The sequence below is a fragment of the Sturnus vulgaris genome, chromosome 17 (genome assembly GCF_052056855.1).
Source record: "Sturnus vulgaris isolate bStuVul1 chromosome 17, bStuVul1.hap1, whole genome shotgun sequence".
NCBI classification, from domain to species: domain Eukaryota; kingdom Metazoa; phylum Chordata; class Aves; order Passeriformes; family Sturnidae; genus Sturnus; species Sturnus vulgaris.
This window is the reverse complement of record NC_142259.1, coordinates 13,653,065-13,667,803: the sequence shown is the minus strand read 5'-3', so window position 1 is coordinate 13,667,803 and position 14,739 is coordinate 13,653,065. Positions and strand designations below refer to the sequence as shown.

Genomic DNA, 14,739 nt, shown 5'->3' with positions numbered 1-14,739 from the left:
ATGATCTAGATTTTTTTCATATGCAGGAATCTTGTCACTACCTTATGGAAGATTGTAAACTCTAAAGGTAGGGGAGTGATGCCAAAGCTCCTATGTCTGTTCAACTTTATTTTTAACATTTTGGAAATGAAAGCAAGTTGTTCTTTAGCCAGGGGCTAAAGCACATGTTTCTGTTTCAGTGTCTTTAGTCTCGAATGAAGTAGAAAGAATTTGGATGGCTTCAGTGTCCCTTAAACATTATTTATATAATCTCTACCCTTGATACCTGGTAGAAAAAAATGAAACTGATTTGTCAATAAAAACCAACTTTTTCAAAATTATAGTAGTTTATATTTTAAGAATGCACAGGGTATGCATTATATCTTTTTAAAGACTACATGTTACCAGTACTGAGAGTAATGAAGCTGCCAGAACACTATCAGAACTGCAGGTCTACCTGCTGATACATTTCTGTGGTCTCTAGAGGAAGTAACCAGCATACCCAAATGACCTGACACAAAGGGAATCAAGAAATCCCCAAGGTCCTTGCAGATGATCAGTAAGAGACATGCCAATGACTGGTAGGTGAGCATTTCTCATAAAGTAACTACTTTATCTCTGATGAATCAGTCCTGACCCTCAAGGGAAATCCACAAAGCACCTTCAAATGATAAGCCTTAATATTAAAATTCATGACTCTGATAAAAGGTAAAAATAATAGACTTATTAGACCAGTTTTAAAGGTATTGTAATTTTCTTAACCTCTCTTCTCGTTTCTCCTACCTCAGTAACAAGTCTGTGTTTTTCAGCAGATGAGTTACTACCTTATTTTAACAATCCAAATTATCTCATTTTTCTTTGTTAGAAAGCCTTCTTATACCAGAGATATGAACTATTTTTCTTTCACATGGCTTGATTAGCACGAGTTAAATTCAGAGCAGGTTAACTTTGAAGGTAGCTGCTTCTGTTTCAGATCCAAAGAAGTGCTTGCCTGAGGCCATGTCTGTTCATCCCCTCTGTAGCAGTTGATCTAATGACAGGTATCATCCCACCATCAGCTTCACCTCACTTGTGCTATTGAGGCAAGAGAACAAGAAAATTGCTTTCTGCATGTGTGAAATGCAGGAAGTTGTGTAATTTTCCCTGCTAATATTTCTTGCAATTCTCCATTTGAGGCCCAGCTTAGATTATATAAATATTAAGTCAGATTCAGCTATATACACCTCAAATACTTTAAATAGTAATAGAGGGGGAGAACCGCTGAAAAATGGAAATTAGAAGACAATGAAAAGCAGAGTAAATAAACTCAACGTTCCTAATGGAGGTAAAGTCCAGGTGCATCCATTTGGACTTTGTGCCTATAGAATGGGTCTTTGTAAGTGAAAGGATGGACAATAATAGACTGTGTCCCTGTGGCAGTGTGTGAAGTGTCCAGACAGGACATGGAAGTGACAGTTCTGGTGCTAGGACTGGGCTGCTGGAGATAAACGGAGCCGGTGTGGCCACCTGAGGGGGAGCCTTGGCTAGCAGGGAGTGCCCGGGGGCCTGCAGGAACACTGATGGCTGTGCACTGAGAGCTGCTCTTCTAGCCAGCCTCTTTATCTGTTATCTTTATCTTTCCTCTGCTTCAATACTCATAAATCAGAGCATAGTTGTTTTTAGACAGACATGAAGTATTTTATCATTACATACTTTAATATTTTCTTAGGAAATGTTATTTAGATAAGGGACTGGCTGTTGTCTTCCCTAGGAGAATTTTTAGTGAAAAATAATATAGTAGTCTTTCATATTTTGCATCACATACCAAATTGTGCTGAGAGTGCAGCTAATCATCAATTAAACTGTGTTCAGTTGACGATTGGCCCGTTGTTTTATATCCATAAAACATCCAGGTACAGCAACAGGAGGCAGCCTGAGTACTGTAGTACAGGATGTTGAAAGCCTACAAAGGAAAATAAGATCAGGATGTACAAAAGAAAAATATGAATCCTTTATAAAAAGGAAAATTCTTTATTAAAATAAATTACTAAATTATTGCTGACTTACAAGCAGCTATTTTAAGGGTCATTTATTAATGGGGTAAAAGAAGGCTACTCTTCTTCCTTTTATGTGTGACCAACAATAGTTCATTAACATTCTTCATCCTTCAGATGCATCTTTGAGCATTATTAACAATATTAATAATCAGAACACACATTTCATTTCATATGTGAGCTTCAGGATTCTGCTAGTGTTTTCTTAGGAATTTCTCTTTGGCATTGCAGGAAGGATTTGTTTTGAGTTTGTGGTCGAGATAGATGAGCTATCACTTTTGTCAGTGCACTAGGGTGTTACTTTTATTGCAGTTACAACCTCCTCATAATTTTTGTTGCTTCAATATTTCGCTGGATAGCTTGCATTCACTGTTACATATTATGATCAAAATTAATTTGATTAATATGATCAAGGAGTGCAGCATGTTGTGCTGTTTATGCCTTCCTTATAGTGTTTTAATTTGTTGTTGAAGCAGTTTTTACACATTTTATGCAACTGAAATGCAGTTGTTGAAAGTAGTAAAAAATAACTTCTATGAGCTCTGACCAATGTAATTACTATAACTGTGAGCTGATTACTGTAATAATTTATACATTAAAAATAGGAAAAGTAAAGAAGGTCAGGCTCATGTTCTGTTCTTGGCTTTATATTTAGGTCTTTAAAGATGGCTTAAAGCATGTGTGTACACATTAAGAAACATGATAGCAGAGAGGAGAAATCTAAATGACTGATGGTGTGAGGAGTTGACATATGATGAGTTCTATAAAGATTAGCAAGTCTGAAGAAGAGTTAGAAGCCATAGACTAAGCCAACCCTCTTTTTCTGTTTCATGTGACATGAGGACAATATTCAAGCTCTGAAAGCACAATATATTTGGCAATAATGAAAAAGATACACTTGGCACAGTATGTTGCTTAGCTTCTATTTTTGAGGGTTTTTGAAATGACTTTTGGACTCCTTCTGACTGTCTCCTTGTTTCCCACAAGTTGCTTCTCTGTATCAGTGACATGCTGCCCTTTCCTCATGAGAGTTCCCCTGAGTGCTTCCTTAAGTTTTAGCTGTTGTGTCAGGGCTGATTAAAAGATAATCCTGTGGACCCCCACTATCTGCCAGGTGCATCAAAGTGGTTCCCCTTTACATAAAACTTTCCATAGTTTACTCCATAGTGCAACGTGCATTGTTCCATACACATTTCAGTGCTGTACTACTTCAGAGGAAAGTGGATAGAGAACGTGCAGATTAAATTTTTGAAGGATTTTTTGTGGCTAAGAATGTAGATGGATATGTGATATTTAAACAAATGACTGCATGTTTGTTTTCTCCTAACTTTAATAGGTAAATCCTGGGATAATTTTAACCAAATTATTTAGATAATAGGCAACACTTGTTATTTGAGGTGCAGTAAAATAAATTCAAGCTGTTCAATGGCATGCTGCAAGAGAAATTTGAAGTTTATTTGGTGTAAAAGCTCTGGTGTAGCAGTAAAAGGAAATTATCTTGCTTTTTCATTTTATCTTTTGAACTCTGGCCAGCTATGATGATCTATATATACCAATGGAGTCCTTTTCCAGGTAGTGAATAAAATTATCTCTTTTATTTAACGAGGAGATTCCTTAAAGGTTTCTTCATCATTGCATGAGTCAGTTTTCAGACCTTCTTGTTTTACCAGTAATTTCACTTTATTTTATTGCTTTAGACTTCAAATAAACCACAGTATTTTAAATACATCTGTATCCCTTGAGGTTTCTGGCAATAGGAAAACTAGCTGAAATCACTAAACTGCTTTAAGTTTGGATGCTTAATAGTTGTTACCCATCCTGTTTTGTAACCATGCCAGAACAAGTTCTTTTGAAGTGCATGAGATGGAAATGCCATTCTGTTGAAGAGGAAGCACCTTCCATTTTGCAGGGTTGTCTCAGAGACCAGGGGTTGTATTATCCTCTTAATGCACTTGCATAACTCCCATTAACATTAATGGAAGTTACATGCACTCCCTGTGAGGTGGACAAACTCTTTTGTTGAAATGAGCGATCTATTGTGACAGATTTTCCAGTGACGTTAAATCAAATTTAGATTCCTATACTCATGTCACTAATCCTAGTCTTAGTATCTTTTGATGTTTGTAGTTTTATATTAATGAAATGGTAGTTTTATATTAGGTCATGTGTTTGTTAAAATGGAAAATCCCATTTACAGCCCTCTAGAAATAGTGGGAGATAATAAATTTTCTTCTTCAATGTGAAATGTGGACCACTGTATAGCACACTGAGTATTTTCTGTGGCTTGGTAGTTACTGCTTCCAGTCCCTTTCGAGGTTAGGTGTTGCAGGTAACAAACTGCTGGCCTGTGGTTAGGACAGAGGAATGCTGGGCTCCTCGTTCTGTTCCTGGCCTGAAAGGCTGTTTGAGTCTGGGTGACTCAGCTGCCCTTAGACACTTATTCATGTCTAAAATGTGCACAATCAGAACATCCTGGCTCACGGGTGTGTTTGTAAGTTGTTTCATTGTGAGTTGAAAGTTGCTAGCAAAATGTCCAATGTTATCTCAGAAAGCAGTAAAAGAGTTTTATCACAATGTTAGCAAGATGTAGGTCCGGTTTTATGCACATCATATGGGTCTATAATTAGTGTAACTCCCTGTTAGGGAGTGGTTTATTTATCCCAGTACAGCTGTGCTGTTGCAGCCCCTAGTGTGAACAGTGTAGTACTGACGTGAAGTGTTTCACCCCTATTGCTCATTCCTGTTCTGTCCACAGGTACCTTAGCAGTGCCATCCTTGTGTTTGGAGCAAGTGTGTGCCATTTCACTCTACAATATCATACAGTATCACCACAAGACATTAATCCAGGAACTGTCTGCATAGCCAAGGACAGAGCCAACAGTGAAAAATTGGTCAAGACTCCAGCAAAGTCCAGATGAGGTCATCAGGGGCAATGCTTGTTTTGAAGCACAAGTCCTAATAAATCATAGGTTTAACAGAATATTAGATGTAATAAGAAGCATCAGGAAATTCTGAGATAACTTGTGCTGCATGTCTGACACTTGTCAGCATGAGAATGCTGGAAGAAAATGTTTTGTTCTTATGGGGTTTTTTTTGACATATTGACATTCTGGTGTCTTTGAAAGATACTTGTTTAAGAGGTCTTTAAAGACTCCACTGAAGAACTTATCGATTTAGATAGTTACCCAAACAAGTTCCAGGAGTGAAATGTAACTGGTTGCAAGCAGTGTAGACAGCACCTTCTGTGAACATAGTCTCTACCTCGAAGAGCTTTGTTAATTTCTGATTCTCTGTTAATTTCTTTTCTTAATTACTGATGAATATTGCGCCCTTTAATTTCACCTGCACCAGTGGAACATGTGTTAGCATGGCCTTTTAGAAGCCTTTAGGCTGTCCCTCGCAGGTGTCTCGGGGCAGGGTCCTGGGCAGCCCCTTTGGAGTCTGCCACCTCCGTTCTCCGCCCCGCAGCACTGGGGCTGGGGGGCAGCTACTGCGTGGGGTTGGCAGCACTCGGCAAACGCTAGCGACAGGGGACAAGAAGAGCACGGACTATCAGGGGCAATTAAATTGCCCTTCCTCCGCCCGCCGTGGATTATCTCCTTTGCTTATAAAGGCTCTGTGTACCAGGAGGGAACTCAGCGTCGGGCCCTTCTCTTTGGAGTGGGGCCGACTCTGGGACCTCCCCGGCTGCCCCGGGCGGGCCGGGCTGCGGGGCTGCGCCATCGTCCTCGCCGCGGTGCTGCCGCTGGACTTTGAACGAGCCCGGGGCTGGTGGAATAGGTTTCCTCCCTGCGCGCCGCAGGGCATTGCGTCAATCCCGGGAGGAGGATCCTCGAGGTAAATGAACTTTTTAAACGGGAAAAGGAGAAGAAGGGAGAGGAGGAGGAAGAAGAGGCGGGGGCAGCACCCGCCCGAGCGCTTCCTCTACACGCTTCTTCGGGAAAGGGGATTCCGCCGCTGCCCGGCACCGCGGCCGGAGGATGCGCTTCCCCGCGCCGCCGGGCCCCGAGCTCCGCGGGCGGGCGGTGGGTGCGCCGGCCCCGGCCTGGCACGGCTGAGCGCGGCTCCGCGGTAAGTGGGGAGCGCTGGAGGGAGGTCCGGAGGCCCCGCCCCGCCCTGGCGAGCTGGGGACGGCGGGGCGGCCGTGCCCCTTGTGGGCTTGCTGGCTACAGAGCCGGGCTGCCATCGCGGCGGAGCTGGGCGGCGGGTCTCGGGTAGCTGTGTAGGGACCGGCTGGGGCTGGAAGTTGAGCGAAGGGGCCGGCGACCGGAGGCGATGTGGTCCCCCCCCGGCCTCGGGCAGCCCTGCTGGAAGCTCCGCGGAGCTTTCCCCGCCTCGCTGCGGCCCTGCCGGCGCGGGCCCGGCGGGCGGGGGCTGCGGAGCGGCCGGGGGAGCCGAGCCGCCCTCCCGCGATGGGGGAGAACCCGACCCGACCCGGCCCGGGCGCAGCGGGGACTGACGGAGCCGAGCCGCGCCCCGCCTGTGCGGAAAACTGTTCCCAAATGACAATTGATGCCACAGCGCTCAGCTTCACGTTTGGCGCATCCCCGGACGGATCCGGGCAGTGTGTGCATCTGAATGCCTGTGTGTGTTTGCAGCTGTATAAACACAGGGAGACTTCCCCCCCCCCCCCATACAGATACAAAAAAAAATGTGTTTACTTGGTAGAACGTATTTGTGTAATGGTATCTGGTTTTGCCTACTTTTTATATCTTAAAGCATTTCCATCACTTGCATTCATTCCCTTACGGTATTTTCAGAAGTGTAAGTCTGTGGTTTTTACTGTACTTAATACGAGCTGGTATAATTACTTTTAAAGTCTAAGATTGCATCTCTTACATCTAGTTATGTGATGATAATAGGAAAAATAGCAAAACAATTCTTCGTTTCCTTCAGGTTGTTGGTTGTTGTATATGACGCAGAAAAACGTGTTTATTATTGTGTATTTGGGGGATCCAAATAGCAATTTAACCTATCAGAGGACTAATTAATTCTCTGTGTATCACTGGGAAACTCTTAACAGTAATATGCAAGCAATGGACAGAAAGAAAGTAGATGGAGCTGCTTAAAACATTTCTTAAAATTTCAAGTCCTAGGGAAATTTACAACTAATTTGTACTTCTGTTTTATTTAAAATAAAGTTACAAAATATGAATGAGATTTTGTAATGTGACCAAGCTTCTCTGTGACAAATATTTAGTTATTGTGTAGCATCCACCAGCTTCAGGCAAGCAGGTCAGGATGTGTGTGAATAATAATTCAGTGCTCTAGTACTCTGAGCTCTGTTCCTGACTGTAAATCAGCACAACTGTAATCTTCAAGAGTCGCATTTAGCACTGGGGATTTGATTTTTGTACTTTCTCATAAATTTTTGACTGCCTGGGGGAAAAAAAAATATCAGAAAGTAGAAAACTCTAAGCAGACGCAGCGTGTTGTTAGATTACAGCGGTAATGTTGATACCAGTCTTCCCCTGGGAACCTTGTTAGATTGCGAACAAGATTCCTCCCAATCCACATATGAAAACGTGTTTATCTCTTACAAACACAATAGAATGGTTTGAAGTGATGGTTAACAGCTTTAGTGAGAAAAGACCAAGCATAACCAAAGCTCGCTGCAAAGGAGTGACTCCAGTTAAAAGAACAGCAGCACAGCTGCATCCATTTAACTGGCAGAGTGGATTTAATTGGCTTGGTTGCTAGGGAATGGCTCCGGCACCGTGTATTTCAATGAATGTGAACGCCGGACGAATGACACACCTAGGTCTGCTCAAGTAATCCACGTGGTCTGGGCTCCAGCCATACCGGGAGCAGGTGAGTGTTGTTTCTCTCTAGCCAGTTTTTCCCTTACTGTGCAGTTCCAAAGTGTGGCTCACATGCACTTACCTGGTGTTGTGGTGGCTGCTGGGCAAGTTGAACTTGTCATGCCAATTCTGTATTTAGTGTTTTGCAGTATGCTTATTTAAAAGAAAGACGAACCAAAACAAATGGACCCCAAATTAGTTAATGCAAACATTACTAGAAGCAGTAATTTCTAGAAGCAGACTTGAAGCGGACTTTAATTTTTGATACAGAGTTACAGGAGGAGTCAGATGTTCTTCTTGGTAATGTTTTAATAACTGAATTACCTGCCTTCAGTGAAGTTGCACAGAGTTTAGGCGTGGGACAGTTGAGCCGAGACTTGCGTTAGTGAGATTGGGAGCACCAGTCTATGCAAGCTACTGTGAGTTTCTGATTTTGCATACATGGGGCCTCTTGTATCTATGCCAAACAATACTAATCAATAGCACGTTAAAAATAGCCTCTGGGATAGAACTGACATCAGTCATCCCTGAGCATTCTGCCTATGCTGCTATTGAACTGACGTTAATTACTGAGGACAGTGTTACAAAGAAGTCTTTCCTTGGTGTAAATGCTACTTGGAAACAGCCCTTTGCTGAGTTCTCTTATAAATGGAGTGTGGATGTCTGGCTTTATCTCTTTAACATTTATAATGTGAGTTAGTGCAACATTTTGTGTTGCCACAAAGGAGAGTGAGATGACCAGACTTTCTCAAAAGCAGCCTTCTAAGAGGTTTGATGGGCTTAAGAAAGCTCAGCTAGATGCCCCATCTGAAGAAGATTCCATAAAATTCTGACAGCACTTTCCTAAATATAAAACATGGATGGCTAGATTTGTCAAGTTCTTATGTGTAATTTTGAAGAAAACAAGACACATACCTAATTCTCATGAGAACCACTACAGATGAAGCATCTTTAATACTGGAGGATGGCCTGCAGAGGCACAGAGAGCAGTGCACCATCTGTACCACTCACATCAAAATGTGTCGTTGAAGTGGGTGCTATATTAAAAGTGAAGGCAGATTGGGGCACTGCTGTGGAACTGTTCTGGCTTTATCTGTGAGTTGCAGATTAACCTTGTTGACAGAAATGGGAAAAGAACTGTTAGTAGAAACTTTGTTGTGTTTTTTTTCCTGGAAGTTCACCAAAGACTAGGGATTAAAAAACACAGTCTGTATTTGGCCACTGGCAGTCCATGAGAGACACTCTTGTGTTGCTATTCTCATAACTGCTTCAGGCTAGCTTTTGCATTATACTGCATATATGCTGTTAGTTGTGGCATGGATGTCTTCTGAAAACATATTTTAAGAAGTAGGTTGTTTTCTAAAATTGCTTTAATTTTCTTACCTAATTATTGATATGACTTTTGTACATAATTACATACTTTGAGTTGATTCCCAGAAGTACTTACCCTGATAACAGTGGGAACATAACACATCACAATAGCTGAAAAATAATCATTGTGGGGGATTGAGAAAGGGATAACAGGTTTGGTGGAAGATGCCTTTTGTACCTGACCTGAAATTCTGAAATTCTCTCTTCCACTTGCAGTATCCTTTCAGAGATCACTATTTCTTTTAGCACAAATATGCAAGCGTGGATAAAATAGCTGAGGGAGAGCAGTTTATGTGTGTCCCCAAATGTCTTAAGTATTTCACAGAGAGCTAAGCAGCTCTCCGAGCTGGGAACAGCTTCTATTTTTAGTTACACATGGAGTGTGTGAGGGACAATAAACTGTGAGGAAAAGACCGGCTGAGAGGAGAGAGGCAATGAGGTCATGAGGGTTCGTTTCATGCATTTGTTTTAAAGATGAGAAAAATGTAACGAACGTAGTTATGCCAGATATAGCAAGAATGGGCAGCCTTCCAAATGCTGCAAGAAAAGTCAGCAAATGCTTTTATTTTGAGAAACTATTGGCTAATATAGACTGGAGAAAATGCACATGAACTTCCAGACCTTCAGAAAAAATGTTTCTGTGTAATGAAAACATCTGTACCGTCAGTTTATTTTTTTTTTTTTTTAACAAAAGTACGTATGTAGTAATTTCTGAAGAGCAGAAGGCATTTTTCTACCTCCTCCCTCAAAAAGCTTGTGTCCAAGAACATGTGCCTGCTAAGCAAACTTTCTGTCCTCCCCTGTTGAAACAGATCCAGGTTTCTTTCTCAGGTTGCTTTTGACTACTCTGGCCAGTAGCAACACATTGAATCTGACATGATTCTTCCTGCTTGTACTGCTGCAGATGGAATTGAAGAATGAAAATTGATTGGACTTCTCAGTGCTGTCTTTTGTGTGTTCTTTTGCTATGGCCTGGCTAGCAGCAGCAGATACTAAAACTGCATCTGTAAAATTTGAAGGCTCTTTCCCTACCCATTGGAACAAGTGCTAAATAAATTTTTAGTTTCTAGGAAAAAAGGTAACTTTTCCTACCTGTAAAACTCACTGGACAGACTAGGGAGGAAGGAGGATTTTTAATTTCCTCAAAACCCTATTAGTGTTCAAATTTGGAAAGTACCCTTCATAAATATTCCGTTGTAGTATAGCAACCTATCTGTTGACTTCTGTGAAAATTCAATATACATTTCTTCTATGAGCAAAGAAACTGACTATAATTTTTCAGACCAGTGGTTTTGCTATTGCATGAAAACTCTGATTAAGAAAGTTTATCTCAAAGAGCAGTTGCTGACAGAGAGGAAGTAATAATGTGACTATGAAATAATCTGCTGGAATAAAAACTCTTTTCTGCAGGGACAGAATAGCCAACGTGTTTCTTAGGGTAAAACACATTGTGCTGTGTTCTTTGTGCTCTGGCATTTCTGAGCTTTACAAAAAACAGAGGATCTCTCTTGCGTCATTTTTTAATTGATTTTTCTTCTCATACAAGAGATCATTGGCACCAGTCCAAAAAAAGACAGAGAGCAGGGAGGGAATTCATTAAAAACTGACTCATTGATTGCTGTATCTGATTAAATAACTAGTACTTGATATTTTCAGTACATTTTCATTGTTATTTTGACTTCTGAAAGCAAGAGAAAATCCCTTTATATCAGAAGATGACTGAGCAAAACTGCAATTTCCAAGATTTTTCAGCATGCTAAGTCATTTCTTGTAATCTCCTTGTAGAAATTGCTAAGATTTTTTTTTTTATTGCTTCATTGGCAGGAGTAGCACCAGTTAGATGTGCTCTTTTTTTCAGTCAAGTCAATTTTGGGGCATATGCTCTGCGTTGTGATCCAGTCACAGGCAGTGCAAGTCACTTTGGTGCATCCATTCCCAAACATTTGCACTAATGGGCCTTCAAATGCCTTCATTATTAATCATGGTATTTTAAACATCAAAGCTGTAGTAGACTTCAAACAGTATCATACCATAGTTCCAAGATCAGGGCAGCTTTGCTCTTTAATGGAATTCCTAAGATAAATCAGTGTATAACAGATCTTCTGTCTGAGTGTTCTCTGACTTTGCAAATATGTTGTTAGCTCAGTAAATTGTGCTAAAGTCCTGTTTAAAAGTAATGGTAGATATGGGTTTTTTTTTTTCTCTTCAATGTCTGCATTTTTTATGTAAACAAAAATATCATCTGTAAACAGATCACAAAGGAAGAAGGAAGGTGATTGCTATTTATATGTATGAAAACAAAAGCATTTTGCTAAATCCTTGAACTTGCTACAGATCTGAGCTTTGAGTGAAATTTCGTTGCCTATGTTGATAACAGCTTATGAATTTAATTTTTCAGGTTTCTTCTTCTAGCTAGCACTAGAAAAATAATTGTTTGCTTTGGGAGTTTGGTTAGTGGTTTTTTTTTTCTTAGTTAAGATTATTTTAAGTACATTGCTTTTTACTTCTTTGGAGAGAATCTGGCTGTTACTTGATGGGTGCAGAGGGGTGTAGATATAGATAAATACTTGTTTCCCTCTCCCTTATAGGAGACCTACAAAGAAAAAGAAATAGAAGCCGTTAAGCTACCTTGTTCTGAGAGAGCATTAAATCAGCACAACATGGCACAGCATAGTATTGTCCTTGGATTATTCATGATGACTGTTTTATCACTGTTGGATGGAAGTTCAACTTTCCTGTTAAATCAGCGTCTGAAGGGAAGATTTCAAAGAGACCGTAGGAACATCCGCCCGAACATCATCCTTGTTCTTACTGATGATCAGGATGTAGAACTTGGTAAGAGCCCAGTATAAAGAGAATTTTAGCCAATGAGTATGACACTGCTTTTTCTTGGAGCTTGCATTCAAAATGAGAATCTTTTTTTCGCTGTGAAAAATGATAGCAAGAACAAATTTAAACCTGTCTTTTTGCAGAACATCCTTTCCATCTGCCTGCAATTCAGGGACAACAAGAGTTAGTCCTAAAATGTTAGAGTTCCTGTGGAAATACTCAGTTCATGCCTGTCTGCCTTCATCTAAATACCTAAACTTTGCTTCTGGCAATTGCAAGTATAACCTGGGAAGCTACGTGCCGAAACAGTAGGTTTAAATTCATAACTGGTAATTGCACCATGTAATTATTCAAATTCTTTTGTGTAATTGCAGGCATTCATTACATACACAATATTCATTTTATTTACTTAAATATGACCTAACACAGTCATACTATTCTTGTCATTGTCCATTTAAGATGTGTAGTTGATTACTGACCAAAATGACACAAGATCTGCTCTGTTATCAACGCTGTGTTCATTGTTGAAGAAAGGAGGCCAAGGTTAAACACATGCTTTGCCTGATGATTTGGAATAATGAATTCACTGACAGAGTTCAGCTTTTGTTGTGTTACCTGAACAACTTTGTATTTACCAAATGCTGTCTTTAGTTATGAGAAGTCATTAGCATAAACCAGTTAACATTAATAACTTTGCATTAGAAGTATACTCTCATATGTGTATGGAGCCTGGGTCCTCTGAAAAATGAGAACTCATCCATGTGTGGTCTGGTGGGGAGAGTTTTGTCACCAAATTTTTCTGCATCCCATTTCTAGCATGGATAGGAAAATTTGGAAAACGGAGCTCACAGAAGAAATAGAACATACAATTAATAAACTTGTACTCCTCATACACTCACCTTGTTGGGAAGTTAATCACAGCAGCGTGGTGGTCTTTGTACAGATGCTTCCTTTGTATCAATATTACTCTATGTCTGGAGTATCATAGATGTCACATTCTTCTCCAAGGTGGTAAGAAAGCCTGCTACAGAAGTAATCCCATCCAAATAAATGCCATTCAAATTATCAGGATCAGATATTATTGTTGTTGTTACCTTTTTTAATGGTTATTTGGATCACAGATGAAGCAATTTCAAGAATATATATCCCAAAGAACCTAAGTACATTTTCTTGCAGGCTTGGAAGGTGGTCTTGAAAAATGTTATCTGCTATTTTATGTCAGACTTTGTGTTTCTGATGCAATTGTCTAAGTGCTTTGGGCAGTGTATTTCACTTCTCTGATAACTTGATGCTTTTCAATTTCAAAGATAATGGGCATGTGTCCACACAAATTAGGATCTAACTGAGGAAAATCCATTTGATGAAGCTGAGATTAGATAGTCATCATTTGCCACTAATGGCTTTGGGAGACCCAGTATTTATTGGGAATAATTTTTATTCTTACCTGTTGTTTGATGAGCTGTCCAGGTTAATAAAAATTTCCATTTGTGGTGATTGTGGTTAGTGTATTTAAGGAAGATGAAAACAAGATGTGAATTACAAATAAAAGCTAAGGAAAAGTTGGAAGCTATGAAAGCATAGCAAAGAAAGCTGTGGGTAAGATTTCACTCTGTTTCTAAGAATATTCTGCAACTGATGGGTGTTTTAGCTTTCATTGTTCTTTTGTAGCTTCTATGGACATGAAAGGGAATACAGCACAATCTCAAGTGCCTCTAACAGCCTTTCCTTTATTTATTTAAAGGTAGATTTAGCAATGTGCCAGTAGCAGGTGGAGCTTACCAGAGAGACAATGTTGCACTTTCCTAGGAGATGCTTTGGTGTTGGGTTTGTTTGTTTGAATTCACATTACTGTTAATCACGAATTTTACTTGGGAAACCAAACCTCAGCCTTGTACTGAAAGAAGGAAAATACTGATGAAGGGCTGGAAGATTGAATGCAGAATCTCTGGAGGACATCAAAGGAGAATGAGTGTGGATTGTAATGAATACAATTATTGTATCCATGGGCTACAGAAATGGGAGAAGACAAATGAGAACACCAAGAACTGCTGACACATACATATCTGATAGACTGTCTAATCAAAAGAGTTGTATAGACAAGCATAACATAAAGAAGAGGAATATCCTGACAAGGAATAATTAATTAGGAACAAAGACTTTTTTCCCCATTAGAGCCATTTAAATCCAAGTTAGTATATTGCTGATGTCCTCTGTGTGGTGGGCTCAGCATCTCCAGCTCAGTTAGGTTTGCCTACCACACTGCCATGGCTGTACCAAACCTGCTCATTTCATAGTCCACTTGGAGAAAGAGCTGATTATTTGGGAGCTATTTCAACCACATAGAGAAATCTGGGTGTGAGGTGATTTGTATGTTTTGAGACCTTCTTTGGAAAAGCTACAAAAGTAGCGTGGAAGATAATTTTTCTTGGTTATCACATGTGGAAATGGGGCTTTAGAGCTTTGTTAAATGTGAGGGTGTCTTGGAGTGAAGAAAGGGAGATGAAGATGTGAAAAGAGTGTCTAATGGGTTTAAAATACAATAAAAAGAGAAGTCTTTAGGGGACAGTTAATTGAAGTTCTGGGCTTCAATTTATTGGAAAACACTTGTGAAATTGTATTTCAGACTAGACAAATCACTTGATACTTAATGCAAGTTCTTCAACAGTTGGAGCTCCATAAAGTGGAAATTATTCCCTCCTTCAACAAAACACAACCAATAGGAAGTC

The 14,739-nt window shown here is 40.2% G+C and overlaps 1 protein-coding gene across 4 annotated transcripts in view; it reads left to right on the top strand.

Annotated features, from left to right (window-relative positions):
• Positions 1–14,739, top strand: part of SULF2 (sulfatase 2) — an 86,440-nt gene that overhangs the window by 26,682 nt on the left and 45,019 nt on the right. For 3 of the 4 annotated variants that reach the window (XM_088175131.1, XM_088175129.1, XM_088175130.1), the window contains one exon: positions 11,773–12,019. In XM_088175131.1, the coding sequence (XP_088031257.1) occupies positions 11,845–12,019 (175 nt within the window). In that variant the 5' untranslated portion in view covers positions 11,773–11,844. Of the gene's footprint in view, positions 1–5,822; positions 6,084–11,772; positions 12,020–14,739 lie in introns of those variants that run through there. The other variant, XM_014876079.2, reaches the window with a different exon arrangement.